The sequence below is a fragment of the Ornithorhynchus anatinus genome, chromosome 2 (genome assembly GCF_004115215.2).
Source record: "Ornithorhynchus anatinus isolate Pmale09 chromosome 2, mOrnAna1.pri.v4, whole genome shotgun sequence".
NCBI lineage: Eukaryota > Metazoa > Chordata > Mammalia > Monotremata > Ornithorhynchidae > Ornithorhynchus > Ornithorhynchus anatinus.
In genome coordinates, this window is record NC_041729.1 from 31,047,863 (window position 1) to 31,075,516 (window position 27,654).

Genomic DNA, 27,654 nt, shown 5'->3' on the forward strand with positions numbered 1-27,654 from the left:
CCCTCGGGCCCCGCCCCCTCAGGCCCCGCCCCCTCAGGCCACGCCCCTCCTCCGACTCCACCAATCCCCGAGCAGCGGGAGCCCCGCCCCCTGGGGCCCCGCCCCCTGGGGCCCCGCCCCCTGGGGCCCCGCCCCCTGGGGCCCCGCCCCCTGGGGCCCCGCCCCCTGGGGCCCCGCCCCCTGGGGCCCCGCCCCCTGGGGCCCCGCCCCCTGGGGCCCCCTGTGCCCGGGCGGAGTTCGATGTTGTCGGCGCTCCTCCAGGCGGCCTCCATCGGGTCCTCCGCCTTCGGCAGGGAGGGCTGGCCGAGGGGGCCGCTGCGGCCTCCTCCTCGTCGTCCTCCTCGTCGTCGTCCTCCTCCTCTTCTTCTTCTTCTTCCTCTTCCTCCTCCTCGTCGTCGTCGTCCGGACATCGCGCAGCGCGCAGTGTTGCTGCCGCCGGCGCCGTGCGGCGGGGGCTCCCCGCGGCCCCGGCCATGCCCGCCCCCCGCCATGGAGGAGCCCCTCGGCCCCGCCCTCAGCGGCCAGGACAAGGCCAAGGTGCGGGGGGGGGGGCGGGGGGCGGGGGGCAGGGGTCAGGGGTCACCCTCTCGGGGCCCACCTCCTCCAGGAGGCCTGCCACGCTCGGCCCCCTTCCCTCCGCTCCCCATCCCCCTTCCTCCTCTGCTCTCCCCCGCCACAACACTTGTGCTCATCTGTACCTACTTATTATTCTATTTATTTTATTAATGATGCGTACAGCTCTATCATTCCATATCTATTTTGATGCTATCGATGCCTGTCTGTCCATTTATTCTTTTTTATTAATGATGCACATAGCTCTATCATTCTATATCCGTTTTGGTGCTATAGATGCCTGTCCATTTATTCTTTTTTATTAATGATGCACATAGCTCTATCATTCCATATCTATTTTGATGCTATCGATGCCTGTCTGTCCATTTATTCTTTTTTATTAATGATGCACATAGCTCTATCATTCTATATCCGTTTTGGTGCTATAGATGCCTGTCCATTTATTCTTTTTTATTAATGATGCACATAGGTCTATCATTCTATAACCATTTTGGTGCTATAGATGCCTGTCCATTTATTCTTTTTTACTAATGATGCACATAGCTCTATCATTCCATATCTATTTTGATGCTATCGATGCCTGTCTGTCCATTTATTCTTTTTTATTAATGATGCACATAGCTCTATCATTCTATATCCGTTTTGATGCTATCGATGCCTGTCTGTCCATTTATTCTTTTTTATTAATGATGCACATAGCTCTATCATTCTATAACCATTTTGGTGCTATAGATGCCTGTCCATTTATTCTTTTTTATTAATGATGCACATAGCTCTGTCATTCTATATCCATTTTGGTGCTATCGATGCCTGTCTGTCTACGTATTCTTTTTTATTAATGATGCACATAGCTCTGTCATTTATCTATTTTGATGCTGTCGATGCCTGTCGGTCTACTTATTCTATTTCATTAATGATGCGCAAAGCTCTATCATTCTGTATCCGTTTTGATGCTGTCGATGCCTGTCTGCCTACTTATTCTATTTTATTAATCACGTGTGCAGCTCTACATCTATTTTGGTGCTGTTGATACGTGCCTGTCTACTTATTCTATTTTATTAATGATGTGTATAGCTCTATCATTCTATATCTATTTTGATGCTATCGATGCCTGTCTACCAACTTATTCTATCTTATTAATGATGTATATAGCTCTATAATTCTATGTGATAATAATAATCATTTTGCTATTTGTTAAGCGCTTACTGTGTGCCGAGCACTCTTCTAAGCGCTGGTGTAGATACAAGGGAATCAGATTGTCCCACGTGGGGCTCACAGTCTTAATCCCCATTTTACAGATGAGGGAACTGAGGGACCAAGAAGTTAAGTAACTTGCCCAAAGTCACACAGTTGACAGTTGGCAGAGCTCGGATTCAAACCCATGACCTCTGACTCCTAAGCCCATGCTCTTTCCACTGAGCCACACTGCTTCTCTATTTTGATATCTGTCTACTTGCTTTGTTGTCTTTTTCCTCCCCTTCTAGACCATGAGCCCGTTGTTGGGTAGGGATTGTCTCTATCTGTTGCCAAATTGAACTTTCTAAGCACTTAGTACAGTGATCTACACACATTAAGTGCTCAATTAATATGATTGAATGAATGAATGGGCACCGACCCTTCCCGCTCCCCAACATGCCAGGCTCCCAGGATGACAGCATTGGGTCAACGCCCACTATGTGCCAGACACTGGACGATGTGCTGCGGTAGAAACGGTTTATCAGGTTGTAAGTTTGAAGAGCATGAGGAAGTGGCGTGGCCTCGTGGATGATAATAATAATAATAATAATGGTATTCGTTACGTGCTGACTGTGTGCCAAGCACTGTTTTCTAAGCACTGGGGTAGATACAAGGTAATGAGGTTGTCCCACGTGGGGCTCACAATCTTAATCTCCATTTTACAGGTCAGATCACTAAGGTCCAGAGAAGTGAAGTGACTTGCCCGAGGTCACACAGCAGATAAGCGGCGGAGCCGGGATTAGAACCCACATCCTCTGACTCCCAAGACCACGCTCTTCCCACTAAACCACGCTGCTTCTCCCCGGGCCTGGATAGAGCCCGCGCCTGGCTGTCAGAGGATCCGGGTTCTAATTCCAGCTCTTGCCACCCGTCTGGCGTGAGACCTTGGGCAAGTCTCTGAACTCATCTGTGCCTCAAGCCCCTTATTTGGAAGATGGGGATAAAGATTGTGGGACGGGAACTGTGTCCAAACTAATTTGCTTGGCTCCACCCCAGCACTTAGCACAGTGCCTGGGACCTAGTAAGCGCTTAACAGAGACAGGCATCATCAGGTGGGTCACAGTCCCTGTCCCACACGGGACTCAAGTCAAAGGAGAAGGTCAGCCTGGATCGATTGCGTTTAGACTGTGAGCCCGCTATTGGGCAGGGATTGTCTCTTTCTGTGGCCAATTGTACATTCCAAGCGCTTAGTACAATGCTCTGCACATAGTAAGCGCTCAATAAATACTATTGAAAAGTACTATCGAATGTATGATTGTGGGGTCCCCAGGATCATTGTTTGTTTGACTGACCGACTGACCAGCGGGGAGGGGTTGAAACCTGTGAAAACACTGGCTGTCAGAAACACCTCTCCAAACCCACAGACCTGGGGGACAAGAAGACCTGGGATCTGAGCCCAGCCCTGCCACAGCGTGGCTCAGTGGAAAGAGCACGGGCTTTGGAGTCAGAGGTCATGGGTTCGAATCCCAGCTCTGCCACTTGTCAGCTGGGTGACCGTGGGCAAGTCACTAAACTTCTCTGTGCCTCAGTTACCTCATCTGTAAAATGGGGATTAAGACTGTGAGCCCCACGTGGGACAACCTGATTACCCTTTGTCTACCCCAGTGCTTAGAACAGTGCTCTGCATATAGTAAGCGCTTAACAAATACCAACATTATTATTATTATTGTTATTACTTCCCCGTTGTGTGACCTCGGGAATCACTTGACATCTCTCTTCGGTTTCCCAATCTGTAGAGTGGGGGTTAAATACCTCTTCTCCCTCCCCCTTAGTCTGTGTCTCCCATGTGGGACCGGGACTCCTCAAGAAACTCCAGTGGTTGCCCATCCACCTCCACGTCAAAGGGAAACTCCTCACCGAGGGCTTTAAAGCATTCAGTCACCTTGCCCTCTCCCACCTCACTTCGCTACTTTCCTTCTACAACTAGCTGCCCACTTTATTTCTCCAACGCTAATCTTTTCACTTTACCTCGATCTCGTCTGTCTGACCGCTGACGTCCCGTCCACATCCTGCCTCTTGCGCGGATCGCCCTCCCTCCTCGTATCAGACAGTGACTCTACCTCGCCAGCCCCCGACCCCAAGCCTTATTGAAGGCCCTTCTCCTCCAAGAGGCCTCCCCTGACTAAACCCTACTTTCCTCTTCTCCCACTCCCTTCTGCTTTGCTCTGCTTTGCTCCCTTTATTAGTCCCCCCTTCCCAGCCCCACCACACGTATGTACATGTCTGTATTTATTTGTAGTCATGTCTGTCTCCCCCTCTAGACTGCAAGCTCATTTTGGGTAGGGAATGTGTCTGTTCATTGCTCTACTCTTCTGAATGCTTAGTACAGAGTAAGTGCTCAATAAATACGAATGACTGATAGGGACTGCTCTGATCTGATCTTTTTATGGAGCGCAGTCCCTGATATGTAGTAAGAGCTTAACAAATGTTGTTTTGGCTAAAATATCCCCTCTACAGACTTTTGCAACATTTAACGAGCCTTCGGAAACCTTTGGTCTCTTCCTATCCCAGCCATTGTAAATATTGTGATGATGATGATGATGATGATGATATTTCTTAAGCGCTTACTATGTGTCTAGCACCGTTCTAAGTGCTGGGGTAGATACAAGGTAATCAGGTCGAGCATAGTACGTTATCCCACGTGGAGGTCACGGCCATGCCCCTCAAGACTAATATTTTCACATTTAGCTTTCCCTGGCTTTAAATGGTTCTACTTTCTGGAGAACGATATTTGGCAATCTGTATAACGTTAGGTCCATGTCTTTTCTTCATCCAGCTAAAGGAAAAACTAGACATACTGAAGAAAGAATACAGCCGGACACTGGCCAAATTGCAAGTATGTGAGCGTTTTCTAATTTCAGCCTTAGGATTCATTCTTAACTTTCTTTTTAAACTATCTTTTTTGTTTTGTAGCGTGCTCAAAGTGCTGAAAGGATTAAGAGCTATGTTAAGAAAACCATTGCAAAACAGAATTTCTTGCTCAGTCAGGAGAGAACACAGTTGGACCATTCAGGTAAAGCGGCTCATTTTTCATTATGATGCCCGTTTCCTTTTGGGGCAATTTTTGGGATACTCCAGGTGCAAACAACTTACCTACCTTTGGGGTTTTCTATCTTCTTGGCAAACACCGACAAAGTGATTATGCCTTGCCCCGCAAGGGTGAAACGTAACATAAGCTCCGTGAATGGGTCTGTCGACTCTGTTGCATCGTAGTCTCTCAGTCACGTAGTACAATGCTGTTCGCACAGTAAGCGCTCAATAAATGCCATTGATTGAAACGGCCTCTCATGCAGATGAGCGCTCAAGAAATACCATGGAATGAATGAATAAATATGACGTGATGAGTGTCTATATTCGATTTAAAGAGAAAAGTAACGCTCATAAATTGTTTGCCTCTCTAGAACCAACAGAACCAAAGCCTCTTTGTGGCGAATCGGACATAGGTGCACCTCAAACCACTGCCAGCCTCGGATCAGAATGCAAGAAAAAAAACTGTGTTTCATTTAAACTCGAACCTGAACTCTTGCGAAATGAAGGGGGTTTGCTGGAAAGGTCGTGTTCACAAGGTGCAGTTGAAGGTGATGGCGATGTGCAAAAGAGACTCTCATGCGTCAGCGTCCCTGAAGCTAAGAACGAGCTTCCAAGAAATAAACTGAAGCGGAAAAAGAGAGCCCTAGAAAAAGAGAGAGAACCTTCATGTCATCCAAGATCACAACTAAAGGCTGGGGAAAGATGGCTAGAACAAGGGTTTGCCCTAAACAATCCCGAATCCTCAGGATTTCCGAGAAATACTTTTTCAAACGACGGAAGTAGGATTCAGAACTCTCCCTTGCCGTCTCCAGAAATGGGTGAAGGAAGCGTTTGTACCCCAAAAGCTAAGGAATCGGAAAGCGATGTCGGCGGAATGCCAAAAGAAAGTATCTCCCTCAGTATGGTTGTGGTGCCGTTACGTACTCGGTTACAAAGCAGTGAAAATCAACAACTTGGAGATCAGCCCCCTGAAGGTCTGTGTGATGAGAATGAATGGCTTCCTGAGGGTTCAATGGAGATGACTTCTACTTCGCTTTTAAATTTGGGGGATGCAGAGAGACAATTTGCCTCCCATCCAACTTACCAAAAGGGAAATGAGGAGGGGAGCACAGCTGAACAGCAGCCTAGTACTTCTAACTTTCCAGGAGGTGATAAATCAGTTCCCGTCGATGGCAGTGGTGATGTATTATCAAATAAAAACCCAACCCTGGAAGAACTGCATCACAACCATAGGTGTTCAGGTCTTCCCACTGACTCTCCATCAGGTGGAGAGAACCTTCCGGAGAAGGAAGAGCCCCTAAGTTCACGTTCCGGCGTGGAAGTGCCCGCTGCCGTTGCAGTAAGCTCGTTAAATTCGTGCACGGTGCTTGAGGGCCTTCTCTTTCCCGTGGAGTACTATGTTCGGACGACACGAAGGATGTCAAATCGCCAGAGGACGTTAGACCTCGAAGCTGTAATTCAGAGCCAGTTGGGCATAAGCAGGAAAGGACTTAAATGTAAAGGTCAGCCTCTGAATAAAAAATTAGACCAGTCCGGTCAAGAAACAGCTAAAAGAGATCCTCCATTGTCCGACAGTCAGGAAGGCCACGTGAGTTCTGGAAGTCCTTCCCAAAAATCTCTCTCCCCGACCGGCGATGGCAACCTTTCTGCTGAGCCTTCTAAGGGCAGCGGACTCGCCCTTCCTGCAGACAAGAAACAGCCCCAAAGGCAAGATAAAGGGAAAAGAAGATCTTGGAAGACTGGTGTCCAAGCCCAAGCAAAAGGTAAGCTATTGCATCCCAGGCTGGACTACAAAACAACACTTGGGTTGATTAGGAACTTTCCAAACCTGATCTACTTCATCCTTTCTGTTCTTTCTGCATTTTGGGGATACGTACCTGGATGGGAGGGGGAACAGGTGAGGGTTTTTTAGGGAGATGTCTTAGTTGCTTGGTATTCTCTTCTGTATTGCTTCCAAACTTTGCTTTAATTTTCAAGTCCTTAAGTGCTTAGTATTTGATAGAGAAGCATAAAATTTGAGTACTGTTCTGGGCCTGGGGTTCCCTTTCGTATTTTGAATTTCCACTATTGTATTCATTCTCATCCATGCTGGCGTCCTGCAACCAGCCTTTACCTAGAAGAATTAAGATTATGATATTCTATTTGGGAACCTAGAAGGAAGGAGCATGGAGAGCAGTTTGGGACTAGGGAATATTCATTCAGTCGTATTTTTTGAGCGCTTACTGTGTGCGGACCACTGTACTAAGCACTTGGAAAGTACAGTTCTGCAATAGAGACAATCCCTGCCCACACCGGGCTTACAGTCTAGAAGGGGGGAGACAGGCATCAAAACAAGTAAACAGGTATCAAGATAAAAAATAGATCTGTCATTACCAAAAAAGTGCCCCATGGGTACAATCAGTCATATTTATTGAGTGCTTCCTGGACGCAGAGTAAGCGCCTGGGAGAGTAATAATAATAATAACGTTGGTATTTGTTAAGCGCTTACTCTGTGCAGAGCACTGTTCTAAGCGCTGGGGTAGATATAGGGTAATCAGGTTGTCCCACTTGAGGCTCACAGTCTTCAGCCCCATTTTACAGATGAGGTAACTGAGGCACAGAGAAGTGAAGTGACTTGCCCACAGTCCCACAGCTGACAAGTGGCAGAGCCGGGATTTGAACCCATGACCTCTGACTCCCAAGCCTGGCTCTTTCCACTGAGCCACGCTGCTTCTCGTGGAGTACAATACAGAGTTGGTAGACATGTTCCCTGCCCACAGTGAGCTTACAGTCTAAAGGGCGAGAAGGGCAGGGAGTGTTTATGGCCTTCTTGAGGACTCGAAGGGGCTCAGGTTATGGGCAGGGAACATTTCCACTAATCGTGTTACACTGTACAGGCTCCCCCTCCCCGCCTTAGTACAGTGCTCTGCACATAGTAAGTGCTTGATAAAAACGATCGATTTGATCCCGTGCCAGCAGGATTGGGCAACTAGGTTTAACCAAACCTCCCCTAGGGCATCGGGAGATGGTTAAGAAAAATGTTTGGTTTGGAGCTCTTTTGCGATCCTTTCTAATGTAAATATGCTCTTCTTTTGTAGGGAAGCCAGGGAGCTGTCTAAAAGCAAACTCTCTCTGCTTCAGGAGCACTGGCTGCTTGGATTTGGATCCCACCAACGCCGCAACTGACTTTCACCTCGATATGCTCAATCTCAAGAAGCTGTCTTCCTCCCTCACTGTCTCAGACTTCCACTTACCCGACGAAGAGTTCGGTTTCCTTAAGCTCGAGAAATTAAAATCCTCCACCAAACAAACTGAGCCTCCGAAAGCAGGGGTGGGAGCGAGACGGCAAGGTGGTGCCGGAGAGAGTGCCATTTTGGAGGACCTGTTGCTTAAGCGAGTCACTGATCACAAGAGAAAGGATCTTATTACTCGGCCCGAGGACTCCCAGCCTCCAGTTCCAAACGTAAGAGGCCAAGCGGAGGAAAAGGGACGGTCTTCAACCGTTTTACTTTTGACCCCTCCGGCAACGGTTCTTCCAGGTACAGACGGGCAACCTGAGGCACATGTAGGTACCCCTGTTTTCCCCATTGTGGGTGTTACTCCGGGTTTTGCCTCCCCCACAAACTGTGAAAACGTCGCCACGGAGGTAAGGGGACCAGATGCTTCTTGCACAACCTCACCACCTTGCTTGACCACGCCAGTCCGTCCTTTGGAGAACAGAAGCCCGTGCTCCTCCGGCGCCTCGGGCGTGGGGATCCAGCCCCGGGATCAAGGACGATCCATCGGAATCACACTTCGTTGTGGAAAGCGGAACGGCAGCGACTCTGGCCCCGAAGAAACCGCTCCTCCCATTGACTCGATCATCTCCCAAGAGAGTCAGATTCCAGGGACTGATTTCCAGGGGTCGTGTCAGGACACCCTCAAACAGGTAGAGTGTGTTTGTGTTTTCCATTTTTAACGTCCTTTAAAGCAATTAAGTAAAATAAGCAAGGGATAATATTTGTTCTCCCTCTTTGTGGGCAGGGAGTTTGTCTACCAGCCCTGTTGTATTCTCTCGTGAATGCTTAGCACAGTGTTCTTCATGCAGTCTTCAAATGCAGTCAAGTCCTTTCTGACCCATAGCGACTCCATGAGCACACCCTCCTCAGGACGTCCCATCTTCTGTCATAAAGTCATTCTGACATGTGTAAATCATAGTGTTTTCTCTTTGCGCAGTAGGCCTCAGTAGATACCACTGATTGAAATAATTAGCCATAAATTGAAGAGTCGAGAGTGGGGAACATCTTTGGAAAGGGCTTTGAGATGATTTATTGGGGGAGGAAGAAACTAAATTGCCTCTGGATCAGTTAGACGTGGTCAAATATGTATTCTTGACAATGGGATGGTGTTTTCCATTTGCATGGAATCATGGGATGAGATAAACCGGGAGGGACTTTGCGTGCTAATCCAGTCATTCATTCATTCAATAGTGTTTATTGAACGCTTACTATGTGCAGAGCACTGTACTAAGTGCTTGGAACGTACAATTCGGCAACAGATAATAGACAATCCCTGCCCAATGACATGTTCACAGCCTAAACGGGGGAGACAGACAGCAAAGCAAAACAGAACAAAAAAACCAAGAGCACATCATCAAGATAAATAGAATCAAGGAGATGTACACCTCATTAACAAAAATTGGGTAATAAATAATATATACAAATGAGCACAGTGCTGAGGAGGAGGAGGGGGAGGGGAAACAGGGAAAGTGGGGGGGCGCAGTCTGGGAAGGCCTCCTGGAGGAGGTGAGCTCTCCATAAGGCTTGAGGGGAAGAGAGTTAGTTTGGCGGCGGTGAGAAGAGAGGGCATTCCAGGACAGCGGGAAGACGTGGGCCAGAGGTCGACGGTGGGACGGGGGGAACGAGGCCCGGTGAGGAGGTGAGCGGCGGCAGGGGAGTGGAGTGTGCAGGCTGGACTGGAGAAGGAGAGAAGGAAGGTGAGGTAGGAGGGGGCCTGGGGATGGAGAGCTTTGAAGCCCAGAGTGAGGAGTTTTTGTTTTGTGCAAAGGGTGATAGGCAACCCCTGGAGATTTTTGAGGAGGGGAGTGACATGCCCAGAGCGTTTCTGCAGTCCAGCAAGACTTCCCTCAGGCAGAGGAATAATTAATCAATTGGTCAGTCAAGGGAATAATCCAGGACAGATGGACATTTAAGAAATCTCCAAGGATGACAATTCCCACACTCTCATAATACCCGATACCAGTATTTTACCACCCTCGTCCATTCATTGTCATATTTATCGAGTGTTTACTCTATGCAGATGACTGTACTAAGCGCTTGGGAAAGTTCAGTATACACATTTCCTGCCCACAGTGAGTTCCCCGTGGAAATTTATCCTGTGTGGATAAACCCTGTGTAAATCATTGTGAGAGTCCCATGTGGGGCAGGCACTGGGTCCGATTTGTTAATATTTTTTATGACATTTAAGCACTTACTGTGTGCCAGGCACTGTACTAATTAGTACACCATACTAATCTTGTATCTAACCCAGTGCTCAGCACCGTGCTTTATTGCAAGGCAAGGATAGAATTAAAATCATCAACAGCCCCACCCAGTTTAATATCGTCTACAGATCTGAAGAGCACACGCTTGCTTCCTTGGTCCACGTGGTTAATAAAGAAAATGAATTAATTGAACAGGACCCTGCACTGATCTCCGTGGAATTTCACTCCAAGTTCCTCTCCCCTTCGCCCTCCCACCGATTTGTCCCTGGGCCGTTCATAAGCATCTTGCCGGTTAGATTATTGTGTTGGTGTCTATACATTTTGTATTATTTATATTAATGTTTGTCTCCCCTTCTAGATTGTAAGCTCGTGGTGGGCAGGGATTGCCTCTCTCTGTTGCTGAACTGTACTTTCCAAGCGCTTAGTACAGTGCTCTGCACACATTAAGCGCTCAAAAAATGTTCCTGAATGAATGAATGGATGAATGAATGGCAGGGAATGTGTCTACCAACTCTCCTATATTGCAACCCTACCCCCCCCCCCCCCCCCGCCAACCCCGGTGCTTCGTACAGTGCTCTTTCCACAGTAAGCACTCAAACAGTACAATTGATGGTGATGATGATGATGATGTCCCCACCTAACTATAGTATGACTTTATTAATGAGACCGCTAAATAAGATAGAATTAAAAGGCTTATGGACATCTAGATAGATTGCATGTTATTTTTCCCCTGTCTACCAGAGAAGCAGCCTGGCTTAGTGGAAAGAGCATGGGCGTCAGAGTCAGAGTCAGAGGTCATGGGTTCTAATCCCAGCTTCTCCATTTATCAGCGTGTGACTTTGGTTAAGTCACTTAACTTCTTTGCGCCTCAGTTACCTCATCTGTAAAATGAGGATTAAGACTGTGAGCCCCACGAGGGACAACCTTTCCTTCAATAGTATTTATTGAGTGCTTACTTTGTGCGGAGCACTGTACTAAGCGCTTGGAATGTACAATTCGGCAACAGATAGAGTCAATCCCTGCCCATTGACGGGCTTTCAGTCTAATTGGTCTTACAGTCTCCAGTCTAGTCTAACCTGATTACCTTGTATCTTCCCCAGTGCTTAGAACAGTGCTTGGCACATAGTAAGCACTTAAAAAAGACCATCATTATTATTATTACCATTACCTATCATAAGTGTACAAGACTAAATTTGTCCCTCTTAATTTCCTCTTCACAAAAATCACTGTTACTTCCAATTAATTAATGGTATTTATTGAGCAGTCTTTGCGTGCGGAGCGTGGTACTAAGCGCTTGGGGGAGTACAATATCGTATACAGTAGAGTTGGCAGACAGGATCCCTGCCCTCAAGGAGCTTACGGTCTGAAGTTTGCAGTCTGCTTCCAGGTATCTTAAGCTTTCTTGGCTTCGTCCTTTGGAAACTTCATGGGCTTTTTCAGGTGACTCATAAATCATTTCATTGAGTTACTACTGCTTTAACATCTTTATGGCATCTAGTCAGCTAAAATCAATCCATCAGAGGTGTTTGAGTGCTTACTGTAGGAGGGATGCTGTCCAAAGTATTCAGGAGAAGACAAAATCATAATAATGGTATTTAAGCGCTTACTTCGTGCAAGGCACTGTGCTAAGCACTGGGGTAGATACGAGTTAATCGGGTTGTACGCAGTCCCTATCCCACATAAGGCTCACAGTCTTCATCCCCATTTTACAGATGAGGGAACTGAGGCACAGAAAAGTTGCCCTAGGTCACACAGCAGTGGTGGAGTGGGGTCGAAAACCCTTGGCCATCTGACTCCCAGGCCCCTGCTCTTACCTACTAGGCCATCCGGCTTCCCAAGTATTCATGTAGATTCCAGAGGTGTCTAAACAACAGTCTCAGAATAGTTTCGTAACTGGGAGAATCTGGCCTACTCCAATTAAAACTGATACCAGCCCCTGCCCCAGCCCCAGTTGGCTCTCGCCACGTCCTTGAAGCTGTCAGAATGATGTGATGTAGCCAAGACTGTCCTTACCCAGCTTGTTCTTGAGGATGTCATACTAAATGTATTCATGTTTGCTTCATTCAGTCATATTTATGGAGCGCTTACTGTGTGCACAGCTCTGTACTAAGCACTTATAACAAACAATAAATAATTTTTTCAGTGGAGAAGAAATTCTTGTTGCAGAAAGTAGATGGAAAATATTTCAAGTAGAAGCCTTTGAGAAATGAATGAAGATGAAAGATGTCAACATTGTAAGCTTGATGTGGGCAGGGAATATGTCTGTTTATTGTTGTATTGTACCCTCCCAGACGCTTAGTACAGTGTTCTGCACAAAGTAAGCACTCAATATAATTGAATGAATGAAAGATGTCAGTCAATGAATGATGGCTTTTCATTTTTTTCTACAGGCAAAAAGAATAGAACCTGTCTTTAATACCTGTTTTGAAGGTGGGCAACAGTGCAATCTACAGTTGACTTCAGAATTAAAGGTCAGGATTCTTACAGATAATTAGAGCCTTAGAACAACTGATTTAATAATTATGATATTTGTTAAGCGCTTACTATGTGCCGGGCACTGTACTAAACGCTGGGGTGGATGCAAGCAAATCGGGTCGGACACAGTCCCTGTCCCACATGGGGCTCATAGTCCTAATCTCCATTTCACAGATGAGGTAACTGAGGTCCAGAGAAGAAAAGTGATTTGCTCAAGGTCACACAGCAGAGAAGTGCTTAGAAACAGTGCTTGGCACATAGTAAGCACTTAACAAATACTATCATTAGTATTATAATTGGCTGAGCCAAGATTAGAACACATGACCTTTTGACTCCCAGGCTCATGCTCTATCCACCTATGCCATGCTGCTTCTCGGATTTGAGCCACTTGCTCTGAAAATGGGCCCCAACTTCATTATCTAGTTTTTGGTACTTTGAAGGTGTCTTTTGGGATTTTTTTTTTTTAGCTTGCCAAGCACTGGGGTAGATACAAGACAATCAGGTTCTACTTAGCTCCTGTCCTACATGGGGCTCGTAGTCTAAATAGGAGGTGTTTTATGTAATAATCAGTTACCTAAGGTATATAGAATTGAAATACAGTTAAAATCATATATTCTAGATTATGCTTTGTCAAATAATTTTTTGTGTGTACTTTGTTTTCTCTCCCTTAGCCTTTATAGTTTTTTCTCCATTCGTTTTGTGGTGCTGTGAAGGCAATGTGTACTGAACGCTAGTCTAGCGGAACTAAATGAAACGTAATTGGTTTGTTTCTGCACATTTCTGCTGCTCCCAGCTTCCTCCCAGCTTCTGTCTACTGAAGAGGGAAGGATTGCCTTCTCGGGATTTTTCTTTGTTAACACTTGACCTGCTTGCTGACATCCAAGCCTTTTCTCTTATTTCGTACTCATAAAAATGAGGGAAAAGTCCTTGAAACAGACAGTATTGTGGATAACGACTGTGTAAATTTCACAGTATATACTCTGATTCTCATATCTCTAATCTGGCAGTATTTTTTAATGGACTCTCCAAAGTATGGAAATTATGTAGCATGAAAGATATTGTGTAATGTCTCTAAAGCTCCTTTGCTTTTGACATCCATAAAATGTAGACTCCACACACCTTAAGTGTTTGGCCTCCTCAAGTTTCCCACGAACCTAACGGTTGGCATTTCACAAATTTCTCAAAGAAGACAGCTTGAATATTATACTCTTTATTTGGTGCGATGATGCTCTTTCCCTAGACCTTTTTGGCAGTAGTACTTTTAATTTTATTGCCAGTGTTCCAGAGAGCAATCTTACTTCACAGTTGTCAAGTGACAGTTTCCAAACACCTTCTTTTCACACTGTACGTCTTGAAGGACTTTAGCTGGCTTGAATAGCGATTAAAAGCCCATTTCAACTACTGTTGGTATTTGTTTAATGTTGGTATTTGTTTAAGCGCTTACTATGTGCCGAGCACTGTTCTAAGCGCTGGGGTAGACATAGGGGAATCAGGTTGTCCCACGTGGGGCTCACAGTCTTAATCCCCATTTTACAGATGAGGGAACTGAGGCGCAGAGAAGTTAAGTGACTCGCCCACAGTCACACAGCCGACAAGTGGCAGAGCTGGGATTCGAACTCATGAGCCCTGACTCCAAAGCCCGTGCTCTTTCCACTGAGCCACGCTGTTTCTACTGTTTGGCATTAGACTAAAGTTAGATCTTTAGTCTTTTGGCATAAGGTATTAAAACTCTGTAAATGAAATATACCCAATTCTCTAAGGTAGCGATTGCATTCTTGCAAAGCTAAGGAAAACTCACACTGTAATTCTCTACTGTTCCAACACCGTGCATATGTGGAAAACTGTTTCTTCTGACACTCTGCTGAATTGTATCATTCATTCAATTGTATTTATTGAACGCTTACTGTGTGCTTACTGTACTAAGTACTTAGGGGAGTTCAGTGTAATAAACAGACACGTTCCTTGCTCGCAATGAGTTTACAATCTAGAGGGCGAGACAGATTAATAAACATAAATAAATTACAGATATGGACAAAAGTGCTTTGGGGATGGGATGTGGGGATGAATAAAGGGAGCACATCAGGGCGACGCAGAAAGGAGTGGGAGAAGAGGGAAGGAGGGCTTAGTCAGGGAAGGCCTCTTGGAGGAGATGGGCCTTCAATAAAGCTTTGATGCGGCGGGGGAGGCAGTGATGGATTGGAGGAGGGAGGGCTTTCTTGGCCAGAGGCAGGACATGAGCGAGGGGTCGGCAATGAGATTGTTGAGATGGAGGTACAGTGAGAAGGTTGGCAGTAGAGGAGCAAAAACAGGCCGACGCCCTAACAATGCTCTCGCCAAAATATATTAAAACACGTATTATGGCAAGACAACATATAGTTACTTCCATTCCCAGAAAGGATTTTGAGTTAGATGGTTTTTTATTAATGGTTCTTCATATTGGGTCGTGTATATCTGTAGTATTTTTGTTACTCTCAAAAATGTATTTATACTGTCTTTGTCAGTGTTTTTGGCTCTTTGAAACTCTACTTCAGTGAGTGCCTTCTTACTAAGCACCCTATTTTCAAGGAACCAATTATCCACAGCTCAGCTGGGAAAGGGAGGTGATATACTTTGCAGTAACCACTACTTGGGTTGTTTTCGACAGAATCCTTCTAGTTCCTGCTCCGTGGATGTGAGCACTATATGGTGGGAAGTAGCTGGCTGTAAAAAGTTGTGCATCCTAACTGCTTCTGAGGCTACAGTTTCACTTTGGAAACCTCAAGATCTGCAGGAATGGGAAAAAGTTTATACTTGGCAGTTTACAGAGGTACGCATTTTGCCTGAATTCTAGTCAACATGGGCAGCTTTCACCAAAAGCCAATCTCTATAAAGCTGAAAAGGGAGAACTTACTCAGATATTTTCACACTGTTAGATATGGGGCACTTTGCTAAAATACCTAGAATGAGAAGCAATAGCCCTGATTCAAAGCAAGTAGTCGAAAGGAATAAAAGAGTTGTGGAATCTGGCCCAAGTCTAAAAGGAGACCTCTGCCTGAGTGCTTTAAAGAACTGTAGTCGTGTCTGCTAACAAATAATATTTAAATTGGGGAGATAACTGAATAGACTGCAAGAAAGTAAATTCCAGATGTTTAAAGCCACAAACTAAAGTTTACTCACACTAGGAAAAACTCTAGAGTCGATCATCAGCCCTCCCTCTTCCTCTCACCCTTCCCTGGCCTACCTTCCCATCAGCTTAATTAAGGGGATGGGATTTACCCATAAGGATTTTTTGGATGATTAAAGATTGACCACCAGGCTGCCCCGCCAACAAACGCTGACAGTGAAGTGTGTGGGATTTCACCTTTAGTGACCTTGGGCAAGTCATTTAACTTCTCTGTGGCTCAGTTCCCTCGTTTGTAAAATGGGGATTAAGACCGTGACCCCTGTATGGGACAATTGTCTTGTATCTCCCCCAGCGCTTAGAACAGTGCCTAGCACATAGTAAGCACTTAACAAATAGCATTATTATTATCACTTTAAAAATTGCTTTTTCCTCTATTTTCTCCAATAGGCTAATAGGTTTTATTTTTCTGGGAAAATAAAAATCTAGTCAATATGCCGGTCCTTCACATTTTGATTTCTATTGTGTCCCTTTGCGTAGTTGAATTCTGGGAAAGCAAAGTGCCTTTGGCTCCCTCTGTTATCAATGCTACCTCAAGTCCTTCAGAAAGATATGAACAGAATAAAAGTGATTGTAAGATGCTTTGAAAATGTAAGGTACTATTTAAAAATGTAATGGAAAACAACCCAGTGAGGTGTGGGGTTTTTTTCATTCTATTTCTTTCTCCCTCTTTTGTTTCTTCCTTTGAAGATTCCAGTGATTCAAATTGTTCCTCTGCCAGATGCTTGTAATCTTGTGTGTGTGGCTTTGGGGAATTTGGAAATCAGAGAAATCAAGTAAGTGATTTCACATCTGTAGCCTTTAGATCTGAAAAATTCATACTGCTGACTTGATTTTAATTTTGGGGTCCAAAAGCAAGTAGGTTATAAAATCCTATAAAAAAAAATCTTCCAATTGAATTTGATTCCATTTTATATCTAGATTACATGGATTTTTTTTCTAAGTGCATACAAAAAAAACCACATAGGAATAGACTTGTATCATTTTGAAATTTTAACTTTTTACTCTGATTTTCCTTCTCTCTCCCAATATATTTGCGTAGATGAAGCTTTTGCCATTTCCAAACTTTTAGAATGGCAGGTGTAAGTGTCCTTGCTTTGCTGTCCCTTGCCAATTTTCTCAAGTTGGTTGAATTGAGTTGTTCTGGTTGATTTAGAGCACTGCTGTATTCTGCTGAGGATAAGTGCCTGCAGCAACTGCGAGTGAAAGCTGGGACCATCAAAGCAGTAGCCGGCCTGCAGCACAGGAGATTGGTCAGCAGCTGGGGGCCACTGCACAGTCGACAAGTAGAGCTGGTGATGTTATCAGAAGCAGGAAGGTAAGACAGGTGATCACTCTAGTGCATGTAGAAAATAATAATAATTGTGGGATTTGGTAAAAGTGCTTACTATGTGCCACGCACCATACTGAGCGCTGGGGTGGATACAAGCAAATTGGGTTGGACACAATCCCTGTTCCAAATGGAACTCACAATCTCAAGCCCCACTGTACAGATGAGGTAACTGAGGTGCAGAGAAGTGAAGTGACTTACCCAAGGTCACCCAGCAGACAAGTAGTGGAGCCGGGATTAGAACCATCCCGATTCCCAGGCCCGTGCTCTGTCCACTTTGGTCAAAGGGCTCAGAGTAGAATTTCAATCAGTCCTATTTGTTGAGCGCTTATCCTGTGCAGAGCACTGTACAAAGTGCTTGGGAGAGTACAGTATAATGGTACAACAGAGTTCATAGATGTGTTCCTGCCCCACAGCGAGTTTACAATCTAGAGGGGGAGAAAGGCATTAAATAAATAAAATGTGGATATGTACCTAAGTGCTGCGGGGTTGAGGGAGGGATGAATAAAGGGAGCAAATCAGGGTGAACGCAGAAGGGAATGAGTGAAGAGGGCTTAGTCAGGAAAGGCCTCTGAGGAGATGTGCCTTCAATAAGGTTTTGAAGGTGGGGAGAATAATTGTCTGTCAGATATGAAGAGGGAGGGCGTTCCAGGCCGCCTCCCGCCCTCCGCTCTTCCCCATTTCCCTCCCCACGGCACTGTGCCTATTTGTATATACTATTTATTACTCTATTGTGTTAATAATGTGTATATATCTATGATTCTATTTATCTTGATGATATTTACACCAGTCTACTTGTTTTATTCTGTGTTGGTTTGTTGTCTGTCTCCCCCATTTAGACCGTGAGCCCGTTGTTGGGCAGGGATTGTCTCTTTCTGTTGCCGAGTTGTACATTCCAAGCACTTAGTACAGTGCTCTGCATATAGCCAGCGCTCAGTAAATACGATTGAATGGTAAGGAGGTGGACGAGAGGTCAGTGATGAGATAGATGAGATGGAGGTACAGGGAGAAGGTGAGCAATAGAGGAGTGAAGTGTGCGGGCTGGGTTGTAGGAGGAGAGTAGTGAGGTGAGATAGAAGGGGCCAATTTAAGAACCTAAGTTGTCGGGGGAGAGAATATTTTTTGTCCCATATGTGATAGTGTCTGCTCGCCACCCTACCTCTTCCTGCTTTTGGGGTTTACCTCCAATGGATTGAACAGAGCCTTAAAATGGAAGTGGAGTTCCATCTTTGCCTTCGGGTTCCAGAAACCGCCCTTTTCGTTATTAAAGCTTAAGCACCATTGGCGTGTTGCATGTCAACCAATCGATCGATCATATTGGTTGAGTCCTTACAGTGTGCGGAGCACTGTACTAAGCGCTTGGGAGAGTACAGTACAACCAAGTTGGTAGACCCATTCTCCGACCACAACGAGCTTACGGTCTAGAATGTCCAAAAGACTGTGGAGTAGTGCAGAGAGCCAGGACTGGAAGTCAGGAAGCCTGGGTTCCAATCCCAAATCTGCCACGTGCCTGCTGTCTCTGCCCATGGGCAAGCCACTTAACTGCTCTGTGCCTCAGCTTTCTCATTTGTTAAATAGAGATTTAACAAATCTCCTTCATTCATTCATATGAATCGTATTTATTCAATCGTATTTATTGAGCACTTAACTGTGTGCAGAGCGGCTGTACTAAGCAACTTAGAAAGTACAATTTGGCAACAGATAGAGAATCCCTACCTAACAACGGGCTCACAGTCAAGAAAGGAGTCCCATGTGGGGCAGGGGCTGTGTCCGACCTGATTGTCTTGTATTGACCGCAGTGCTTGTCACATAGTAAGCACCTAACAAATACCACAGTTATTTTCATCCTTTGAGAAACAAGACATATCCGGTTTTGCCAAATGAGTTTTATCTTTTCTTTGTTCTGCCTTCTTTGCTTTGGGCTAGTTTTGCTATGTTGTCATTCCGGGGTGTTAGAGGAGACTTCTTTAGACATCTTGGTTACTAAATGCCGTTTTCAATCCAGAAGGAAAGAAAAGCTGGCTCTGATGCCCCCGGAAGAAACCATTCTGGCTTTTGCTGAGGTCCAGGGGATGCAACAGGCTTTGGTTGGCACCACAGTAATGAACAACTTGGTCGTTTGGTAAGTTTTCCTCTTTTAATTGAATTTTAATATAATACGCTCCCCTAACGTTTGTCCCCCTGTCTGTGGTTGCTCTTCATTGATGACCTCCTGCTGGCTTGGGATCGGCTCCCCTGATGATGCTTTGAAGGAAAGCAACTATTCTGGGAGAGTTTCAGTCCTGAAGGGAGGATAAAATGGCAGTTTTTCCCAATCATATCACTGCCCTGCCACTTCGACTGCTCATCACTGGTTTCTCCCCTCTTCCCTTGTTCTTTACAAACCCTGGAAACCAGGGGACTGTATCCAACCGTTACTCCTCTCATGAGGATTATGGTATTGGTTGAGCATTTATGGGGGCCAAGCGCTGTTCTAATCCCTGGGGTAGAGCCATGTTAACCAGGTCAGATGCAGTTCCTGTCCCACATGGGGCTCAGCGACTAAGTAGGAGGGAAAACAGGAAGTAATAAAAAATGGTATCTGTTAAATGCTTACTGTGTGCCAAGCACTGTTCTAAGCACTGGGGGAAATACAAGGTAATCAGGTTGTCCCACGTGGGGCTCACAGTCTTAATCCCCATTTTTGGATGAGGTAACTCGGGCCCAGAGAAGTTAAGAGTCCTGCTCAAAGTCACCCAGCAGACGAGTGGCAGAACCGGAATTAGAACCCACGACTTCTGACTCCCAAGCTCGGGCTCTTTCTACTGAGCCACCCTGATCCTCCATTTACAGACGATGAAACCGAGGCACACAGAGAAGTGAAGTGACTTGTCCAAGGGCATGCAGTAGGCAAGTGGGGCTTGGATCCGAACCCAGGTCCTTACCACCGTAGGCGGCAAGCCCATGGAGACAGCTTGCCAGGGTGCTTTTGGTTTCCAGAATGGCCTTAGCCTTGTCTCTCAGTTGACTCAGGGTTGCGGGAGCAACGAGAGACTTAATTATTTAGCAAATGATAATAAATACACATTTGCCTTTAGGGAAGTAAATGACAGGAACTGAGAAATCTCCTCCAGTTTTTGAACCAGATAAAAATAATGTGTTTCCTTCCCCACTCTTCTCCCTGGTCTGACCTGATTGGAAGGCTGTGCTCGCAGAGAACTCTAAAATGTTCTTCACTCATTCAATCGTTTTGATTGAGCGCTTTCTGTGATCAGAACACGTTCTGACTTAGCAACTCAAGTTATTTCTACCATACCCAAGAACTTGCCTACAGAGGTGTAATGAATTGTACGGTGACTTGTTTGGATTGCCCTATTTGTAAATGTTTTTACAAATAAGTATTTTTATTTAATAGTATAGTCTGTTATTATAAAGGTTAACAAAGGAGGAGGATAAAGATGCTTCACTGATTAGAGTGTGAGCTTCTTTGAGGGCAGGGAATGAGATGGGTCTTGCACTTCCGCTTTACGAGAAGCAGCATCGTTTAGTGGAAGGAGCCCGGGCTTGGGAGTCAGAGGTCATGGGTTCTAATCCCTGCTCCGCCACTTGTCAGCTTTGTGACTTTGGGCAAGTCCCTTAACTTCTCTATGCCTCAGTTACCTCATCTGTAAAATGGGGATGAAGACCGTGAGCCCCACGAGGGACAAACTGATAAGCTTGTATCTACCCCAGCACTTAGAACAGTGTTCGGCGCATAGTAAGCGCTTACCAAATATCATTATTATTATTACTTTCACCACCACTTTGCACAGGGCACTGCACCCACTGGGATCTCAAATACCAATCCTCTGCGACTTAGCAGGCAAACGGTGCTTTGGAAAGGTAAATATAGTAGATTGATTTCTTTGCAGGTGGAAAAGGCCCGTGATTTATTAAAAAAGAACTCTCAGCTTACCGACCTTCTATTTGTTTGAAGGAAGTTCTCAAAGGACTTCTTGTTGTTCGACTTGTCGCTAATTCATGGACTGAAAATCCAGCCCTGTTTTCACTGGGTAGCCTTAGAGTGGTGGAAAGAATTCAGAGGAGCTGAGTCAGCTTTTGACTTGTCGTGTGACCTCGGGGAAGAATGAATGAATTATCGGTGTTTCATTTTTCCATCTGGTAAAGGGGGATAATACAGTGCTTGTTTCCTGCTAATTTTATTGCACTGTAAAAAAAATAAAAAAATCTTAGAAATAAAACTTCGTGGGTACCAGTGTGATGATGCACTTTGAGACCTCTTTTAAGGTACTTGTTAAGCACCTACACTGCCAAACCCTGTATTAAATGCCAGGGGTAGATACAAGCTAATCAGTTTGGACACAGTGTCCCACATGGGGCTCACAGTATTAATCCCCTTTATACGGATGACGTAACTGAGGCCCAGAGAAGTTAATGGTATTTGTTAGGCACTTATTGTTGTGTGTCAAGCACTGTTCTAAGTGCTGGAGTAGATACAAGCTAGTCAAATCGGACACAATCCCTGTCCCACATGGGGCTCACAGTCTTAATCCCCGTTTTACAGATGAGTTAACTGAGGCACAGAAAAGTGTGAAATGACTTGACCAAGATCACACGGCAGGATCAGAACCCAGGTCCTTTTGACTCCCAGGCTGTGTTTTATCCACTGGATCGAGCTGCTTTCCTAAGTCATTTGCCCAAGGACAGACAGCAGACAAATGGTGGAGCCAGGATTAGAACCCAGGGCTTCCGACCCTGGGCCACTTTCAGCCTCTTTCCACTAGGCCGTTCTTTTAACAAAGGTGTCGGAAAAGTTTAAGATAGCGGTATACTATGTGATCCTCTGCGACTTCTATCCCCGTTACCCAGGAACTTAAAAACCGGCCAGCTTCTGAAGAAGGTGTCCATCGGTAATTCTTACCCAGCTTCCATCTGCCATAAGGCCTACTCTGACATGGTATGTTCCTTTCGGGTCCGTCGTTAATTTCTTTCTGTTTATTGAGTGGGTGTGATGACCCCCTACCCTCATATGAAGTCGGGTTCCCCTGGAGCGGTGCCAACCACCAGCACTAGAATCAGCTCCTCCCCTCAGGACTGAGGCTCACCTGTCGCTTCCGACAGGAGACTTGGTCCATCAGTAACTTGAAACTCTTCTTTCCTTATTTTCTGTAATCAGAATAGCTAAGCTTATGCTCTTCTTGCCAAAGCTATGAATGAAAAGTGCTGCTTTACCGGCAGATATTACTAATGAAGCAATACCTCCTATTCCTTAAATAATGTGATTTGAATGTATAAAGGAGGAGGTAGCTCTTAGTGGGGTTGACTGGCTTCAAGTCTTACTGGCTATGCCTTTGGTGAGGATTTTTAGAGGCCATATTCATCACGTGTCTCTCTTTTGAGGCTGAAAATCGCTGTTGGATGCTAACAGTTCTGGTTTAAGCCTCTGATAGCACTAAGAGGTCAGGTTTCATCATTAGTAATAATCCATCCTTGCCCTAGCCCGCATCCTCTTTAAGATCTTTCAGGTTCTGAACTTGCCTTTAGAGGCAGCTGCTTGTGTTGTCACGAGGTAGTGAGTATTTTGATGCCTCAGTAAACGTCCCCCAAGACACGGATGGCATGGCCCCAGAGACCTTTTATGTTTTATTTTATTTATTTTTTGGTCAGGGGAAGGGAGGTGCTCTTGAACTTCCCAAATGGAAACACTAGATTACATCGCCCTCTCACCCCGATCTCTTTCCCTTTAATAAGCTGAGGTTAAATCCTGGACACTCATATCATTGGGCTCAGGCTTTCTTTTGATAGAACAATCCATCAGAAATTCCATTACTCCCCACCCCCCTTTAAAAAAAATAATCCACAAAACTCTGACCCCTGACCGTTTCTCTGGATGTTTTATTTTTTTCCTCTTAAATTAGGGGCTTCTGTTTGTTGTCTTAAGTCATCCCCATGCCCAAGAAAATGAGTCGTCAGGAAATCCTGCGTTTCAGATGATTGCGATTAATCCCAGGACAGCCCTGAGCATTGGTGTCATGGCCTACTGTCTACCTCATGGACAGGCTGGAAGGTAAATGTCTCGAGCTACCTCCCGGGTCCTCACGTGCTTTTTAATCGCCAACTTTGGTTGGATTTGCTTTTATTTTTTTAAGGCAGGATGGGTGGAAAGGGCATGGGAGGAATTTGTGACCCAGGCCCCTTTTATGATGTGGAGCAAGTGAGGTGATAGATTTTTGCCTTCAGACTGTTGGATATTTAAATCATCCACTAATCATCCGTGGCCTTAATGCATGGATTCTAATGAGGCTGTCACTGGGGAAGCAGATGGAAAATTGGCAGGTCTGTGAGTTAACCTTTAAGCGCCTCATATCCTGAGGCAACTTTCATGGAGACATCATGCCGTTTCTCTTTTCGACTGTGTTTTGTACTCTTTAATGTATACAAATTTCCTGCCTAGTACTCTTCTTTGGCCAACTTCATTGTTCAGGAGAGTTTAGCACTAAGCCCTTTCACCCGCTGCACCTTTCCCAGCATTTTTAGTATGTAATACTAAATCCATAAATAGTTCAGTGGGTTTTTTCCATCATTCATCCTTTATTCAGGCACATTTATTGAGCGTCGTGTGCAGAGCCCTGTAGTAAGCGTTAGGGAGAGTACAGTACAATAATAAAAAGACACATTCCCTGCCCACGAGGAGCTTACAGTCCATCACAAGTTTTAAATTATTCAAGTAATATTTCAGTAATTTTTTATCACAATATCTTTCCTGCTGAATCTTTTCAAATCCCTTATGGCGATTTTCTTTTGGAAAGCCTAAGTGTCGGATCACTTTTGAAACGTCTTCCATGATATCAGTGATGCTAGTGAAAGACCCAGAGATCTTGACACTTCCGGATCATTCCTGTCATAGCCACCAACTCCCTTGGGACACTGAGGGAATGGAATAATGACATTATTGTTGGGGTATTTGTCACGTGCTTACTATGTGCCTAGCACTGTACTAAATGCTGGAGTAGATAAAAGTTAATCAGGTTAAATGATAATAATAATGTTGGTATTTGTTAAGCGCTTACTATGTGCCGAGCACTGTTCTAAGCGCTGGGGTAGATACAGGGTAATCAGGTAATCCCACATAAGGCTCACAGTCTTAATCCCTATTTTACAGATGAGGTAAATGAGGCACAGAGGAGTTAAGTGACTCGCCCACAGTCACACAGCTGACAGGTGGCAGAGCCGGGATTCGAACCTATGACCTCTGGCTTCCAAGCCCGTGCTCTTTCCACTGAGCCACGCTTTAGATGCAATCCCTGTCCCACATGGGGCTTCCAGTCTAGAGAGGGAGAACAGATATTGAATCCCCATTTTTCAGCTTCGCCCCTTCTTCTCCCCGCAACAGCCACTGGGGCAGGGCAGGCAGAGAGTGCTAGGTAGCCCTTAGAGGTGAGGGCGAGAGAAGCAGCGGAGGAGGAGGAGGAGCAGGAGGTGAAGATGAAGGAAGAGTATCTTTACCATTCATTCCCTTCTTCACCCACTCTCCCTTTTCTCCTCCTCCTCCTCCCCTGCGGGAAGCAGCGTGGCTCAGGAGATAGAGCCACAGGCCTGGGACTCAGAAGGATCCAGGTTCTAATCCTGGTTCTGCCACATATCTGCTGGGTGACCTTGAGCAAATCATGTAACTTTTCTGGGCCTCGGTTACCTCATCTGTAAAATGGGGATTGAGACGGTGAGCCCCGTGTGGGACATGGACTGAATCCAACGTGAATTAATTTGTATCTACCCCAGCACTAGAACAGTGCTTGGCATATTATTATACCATAATAATTATCATCCTCCTCCTTTATAGCTCTCCCCTTTCTCCTCATTCCTTCAGTCTCTCTGTTCTTCTCCCTTTCAGTCAGTGGTGTTTAGTTTATTTTGTGGTATTTGTTAAGCACTTACTATGTGCTAGGCACTGTTCTAAGCTTTGAGGGTAGATGCAAAGAGCATGGGCTTTGGAGTCAGGGCTCATGAGTTCGAATCCCAGCTCTGCCACTTGTCGGCTGTGTGACTGTGGGCAAGTCACTTAACTTCTCTGTGCCTCAGTTCCCTCATCTGTAAAATGGGGATTAAGACTGTGAGCCCCACGTGGGACAACCTGATTCCCCTGTGTCTACCCCAGCGCTTAGAACAGTGCTCGGCACATAGTAAGCGCTTAACAAATACCAACATTATTATTATTATTATTATGCAAGCTATTCAGGTTGGACACAGCCCCTATCCCTCATGGGGCTGACAACCTCAGTCCCCATTTTACAGATGAGGTAACTGAGGCACAGAGAAGTAAAGTGATTTGCCAGGTCACACAGCAGGTAAGTGACAGAGCTGGGATTAGAACCCAGGTCCTTCTGGCTCCGAGCCCCATGCTCTATCTGTTAGGCCACACTACTTACTGTGTGCATAACACTGTATTAGGTGTTTGGGAGAGTGCAGTGCAACATAGTTGGTAGACACATTCCTTGCCCACAACAAATTTACAGCCTAGAGGATCTTTCTCTTCCCCCACCCCGCCCACTTCCCAGCTTGTCTAGGTGGAAAGAGCCTGGGCTTGGGAGTCAGAGGTCATGGGTTCAAATGCCGACTCTGCCACTTGTCAGCTGTGTGACTGTGGGCAAGTCACTTAACTTCTCTGTGCCTCAGTTCCCTCATCTGTAAAATGGGGATGAAGACTGTGAGTCTCATGTGGGACAATCTGATTACCTTGTATCTACCCCAGCACTTAGAACAGTGCTCTGCTCATAGTAAGGGCTTAACAAATACCAACATTATTATTATTATTATTATTATTATTATTGTTCCCTCCCTCTTTGATGCACCACCCCATATTTCAAAATGAACAGTTTCCATCCCCTGATTCATATTTTATGCATTCTTGGATTAAAGAGCCTATACTTGCTGTCATGACTTTAAGAGTGGGAAGATCAGAAGGGTTCAGTTTGCCACATCTGACCCAAAAAAATCAAGGCTAAAAACGGATCCGGTGATCTAAAGTCATCATTTCTAGAAATTCCTAGAATATCGGACCGTGGTAGCTTCAGAGTGCCAATTTTCTTTAGCAGCCTTTTTCAAAATTTGCTGCATGGAGGCATCTTCTAAAATATGTCATCTTCGTTCATGCACTGTCCCAATTAAAACATCTGCACAAGTAAGATTCATTGGAAGTATCAGGATCTTCATCAGTCAAAGTCCTTTGTTGGGGATTTTCATTCTCTCTCTCTCTCCCATTTTACCCCCCCCCCCCAACAATGAAAGCCAAGCTTTTTAGCCTATGGGGCTACAAAGCATTCATTTGCTTTTGCCCCTTTCCAAAGTGAACATCATAAACTACCCTGTAATACGAGGGTTACGTGCCCACCGATTGGTTCACAGATTCTAATACCTAAGCTTTCAGGTCCATTGATGGAGAAGAAACGTCCCAAACTCAGGACCACAGAACTACACTTTCCAACCTTGTTTCATTTTGGCTTTTTGAGAGGGTGGGAGTGTTGCATAAAATTCTTATGTCATAGCCCTAAAAGCAAACCCCCTGAAGAGATTTATCTGTTCTGTGCTAGGTTCCTGGAAGGTGAAGTGAAAGGTCATTCGGCAGCAGCTGTGCTGACCTCTGGGACGATTGCTGTTTGGGACTTGTTTCTCGGACATTGCACCGCTCTGCTGCCTCCCAAGGCCGACGGACATTGGTCGCTTGTCAAATGGTCAAATACGGACTCCTGTCTGCTGGCTGGACAGAAGGATGGAAGCGTGTTTCTTTATAGTTGTGTAGAAGCTCTGCCAAAAGGAAAACAAATGGATCCGTGAAGACTCGTAAAGAGCCTTTTCTCCTTTTGGAAAGGTGACTGTAAAGGAAAATGACAGTTGTTGGCACTGTCAGATGCCCAGAGCAGGAGTGGATTTCCTGTCTCCGATCTCGCTCCCCACCTGAGGTAGCTTCGCTTTTTGGATTCCGACAGACTTGGTTAAGGGGAGGAGGAACTACTGACGGGGAATGTTTCGTGAATGCTGGTATTTTTAATATAAAGAATCGATGTTTGTCAAACCCACTGGTCTACTTATTTGCACACTCGTTTATGGGGTCCATAGTCAGTTGACTCGAATTCTCTGCCACTTTTATGACGAAATGTCCCTGGTTTGTATCTTAAAGTTTTTTCTATTTAATAAGATGTTTGATTAAAATCTATTTCGGAAGCTCTAGAGGATGGGGATTGTGCGTTGTAAGTTGTCTCTGAAGTCAGCCCTGTCCTCTCACCCCTTCTTCGGACTGTACTTTCTGATGGTCTTTTCACTGTCAACATCAGTGGTATTTATTGAGCACTTTCCGAGTATGAAACACTGTACTAAGCACCTAGGAGAATACGGTAAAAGCCAGAAGTAATCGCT

At 45.4% G+C, this 27,654-nt stretch overlaps 1 protein-coding gene across 3 annotated transcripts; it reads left to right on the forward strand.

Annotated features, from left to right (window-relative positions):
- Positions 1-251: 251 nt before the first annotated feature.
- PALB2 (partner and localizer of BRCA2) lies at positions 252-27,468 on the forward strand. 3 transcript variants are annotated; one of them, XM_029057583.2, is made up of 13 exons: positions 252-537; positions 4,586-4,645; positions 4,723-4,822; positions 5,211-6,602; positions 7,917-8,746; positions 12,691-12,771; positions 15,420-15,581; positions 16,626-16,711; positions 17,092-17,253; positions 19,274-19,387; positions 22,114-22,201; positions 23,163-23,311; positions 26,832-27,468. In XM_029057583.2, exons 1-13 carry the CDS (start codon positions 490-492, stop codon positions 27,073-27,075), a joined length of 3,516 nt encoding a protein of 1,171 aa, XP_028913416.1. In that variant the 5' UTR covers positions 252-489; the 3' UTR covers positions 27,076-27,468. The 3 variants fall into 3 exon arrangements, with proteins under 3 accessions (XP_028913416.1, XP_028913415.1, XP_028913417.1); XM_029057582.2 differs by having other exon boundaries at positions 254-537; positions 19,271-19,387; XM_029057584.2 differs by lacking the exon at positions 15,420-15,581 and having other exon boundaries at positions 254-537; positions 19,271-19,387.
- The last annotated feature ends 186 nt before the right edge of the window (positions 27,469-27,654 follow it).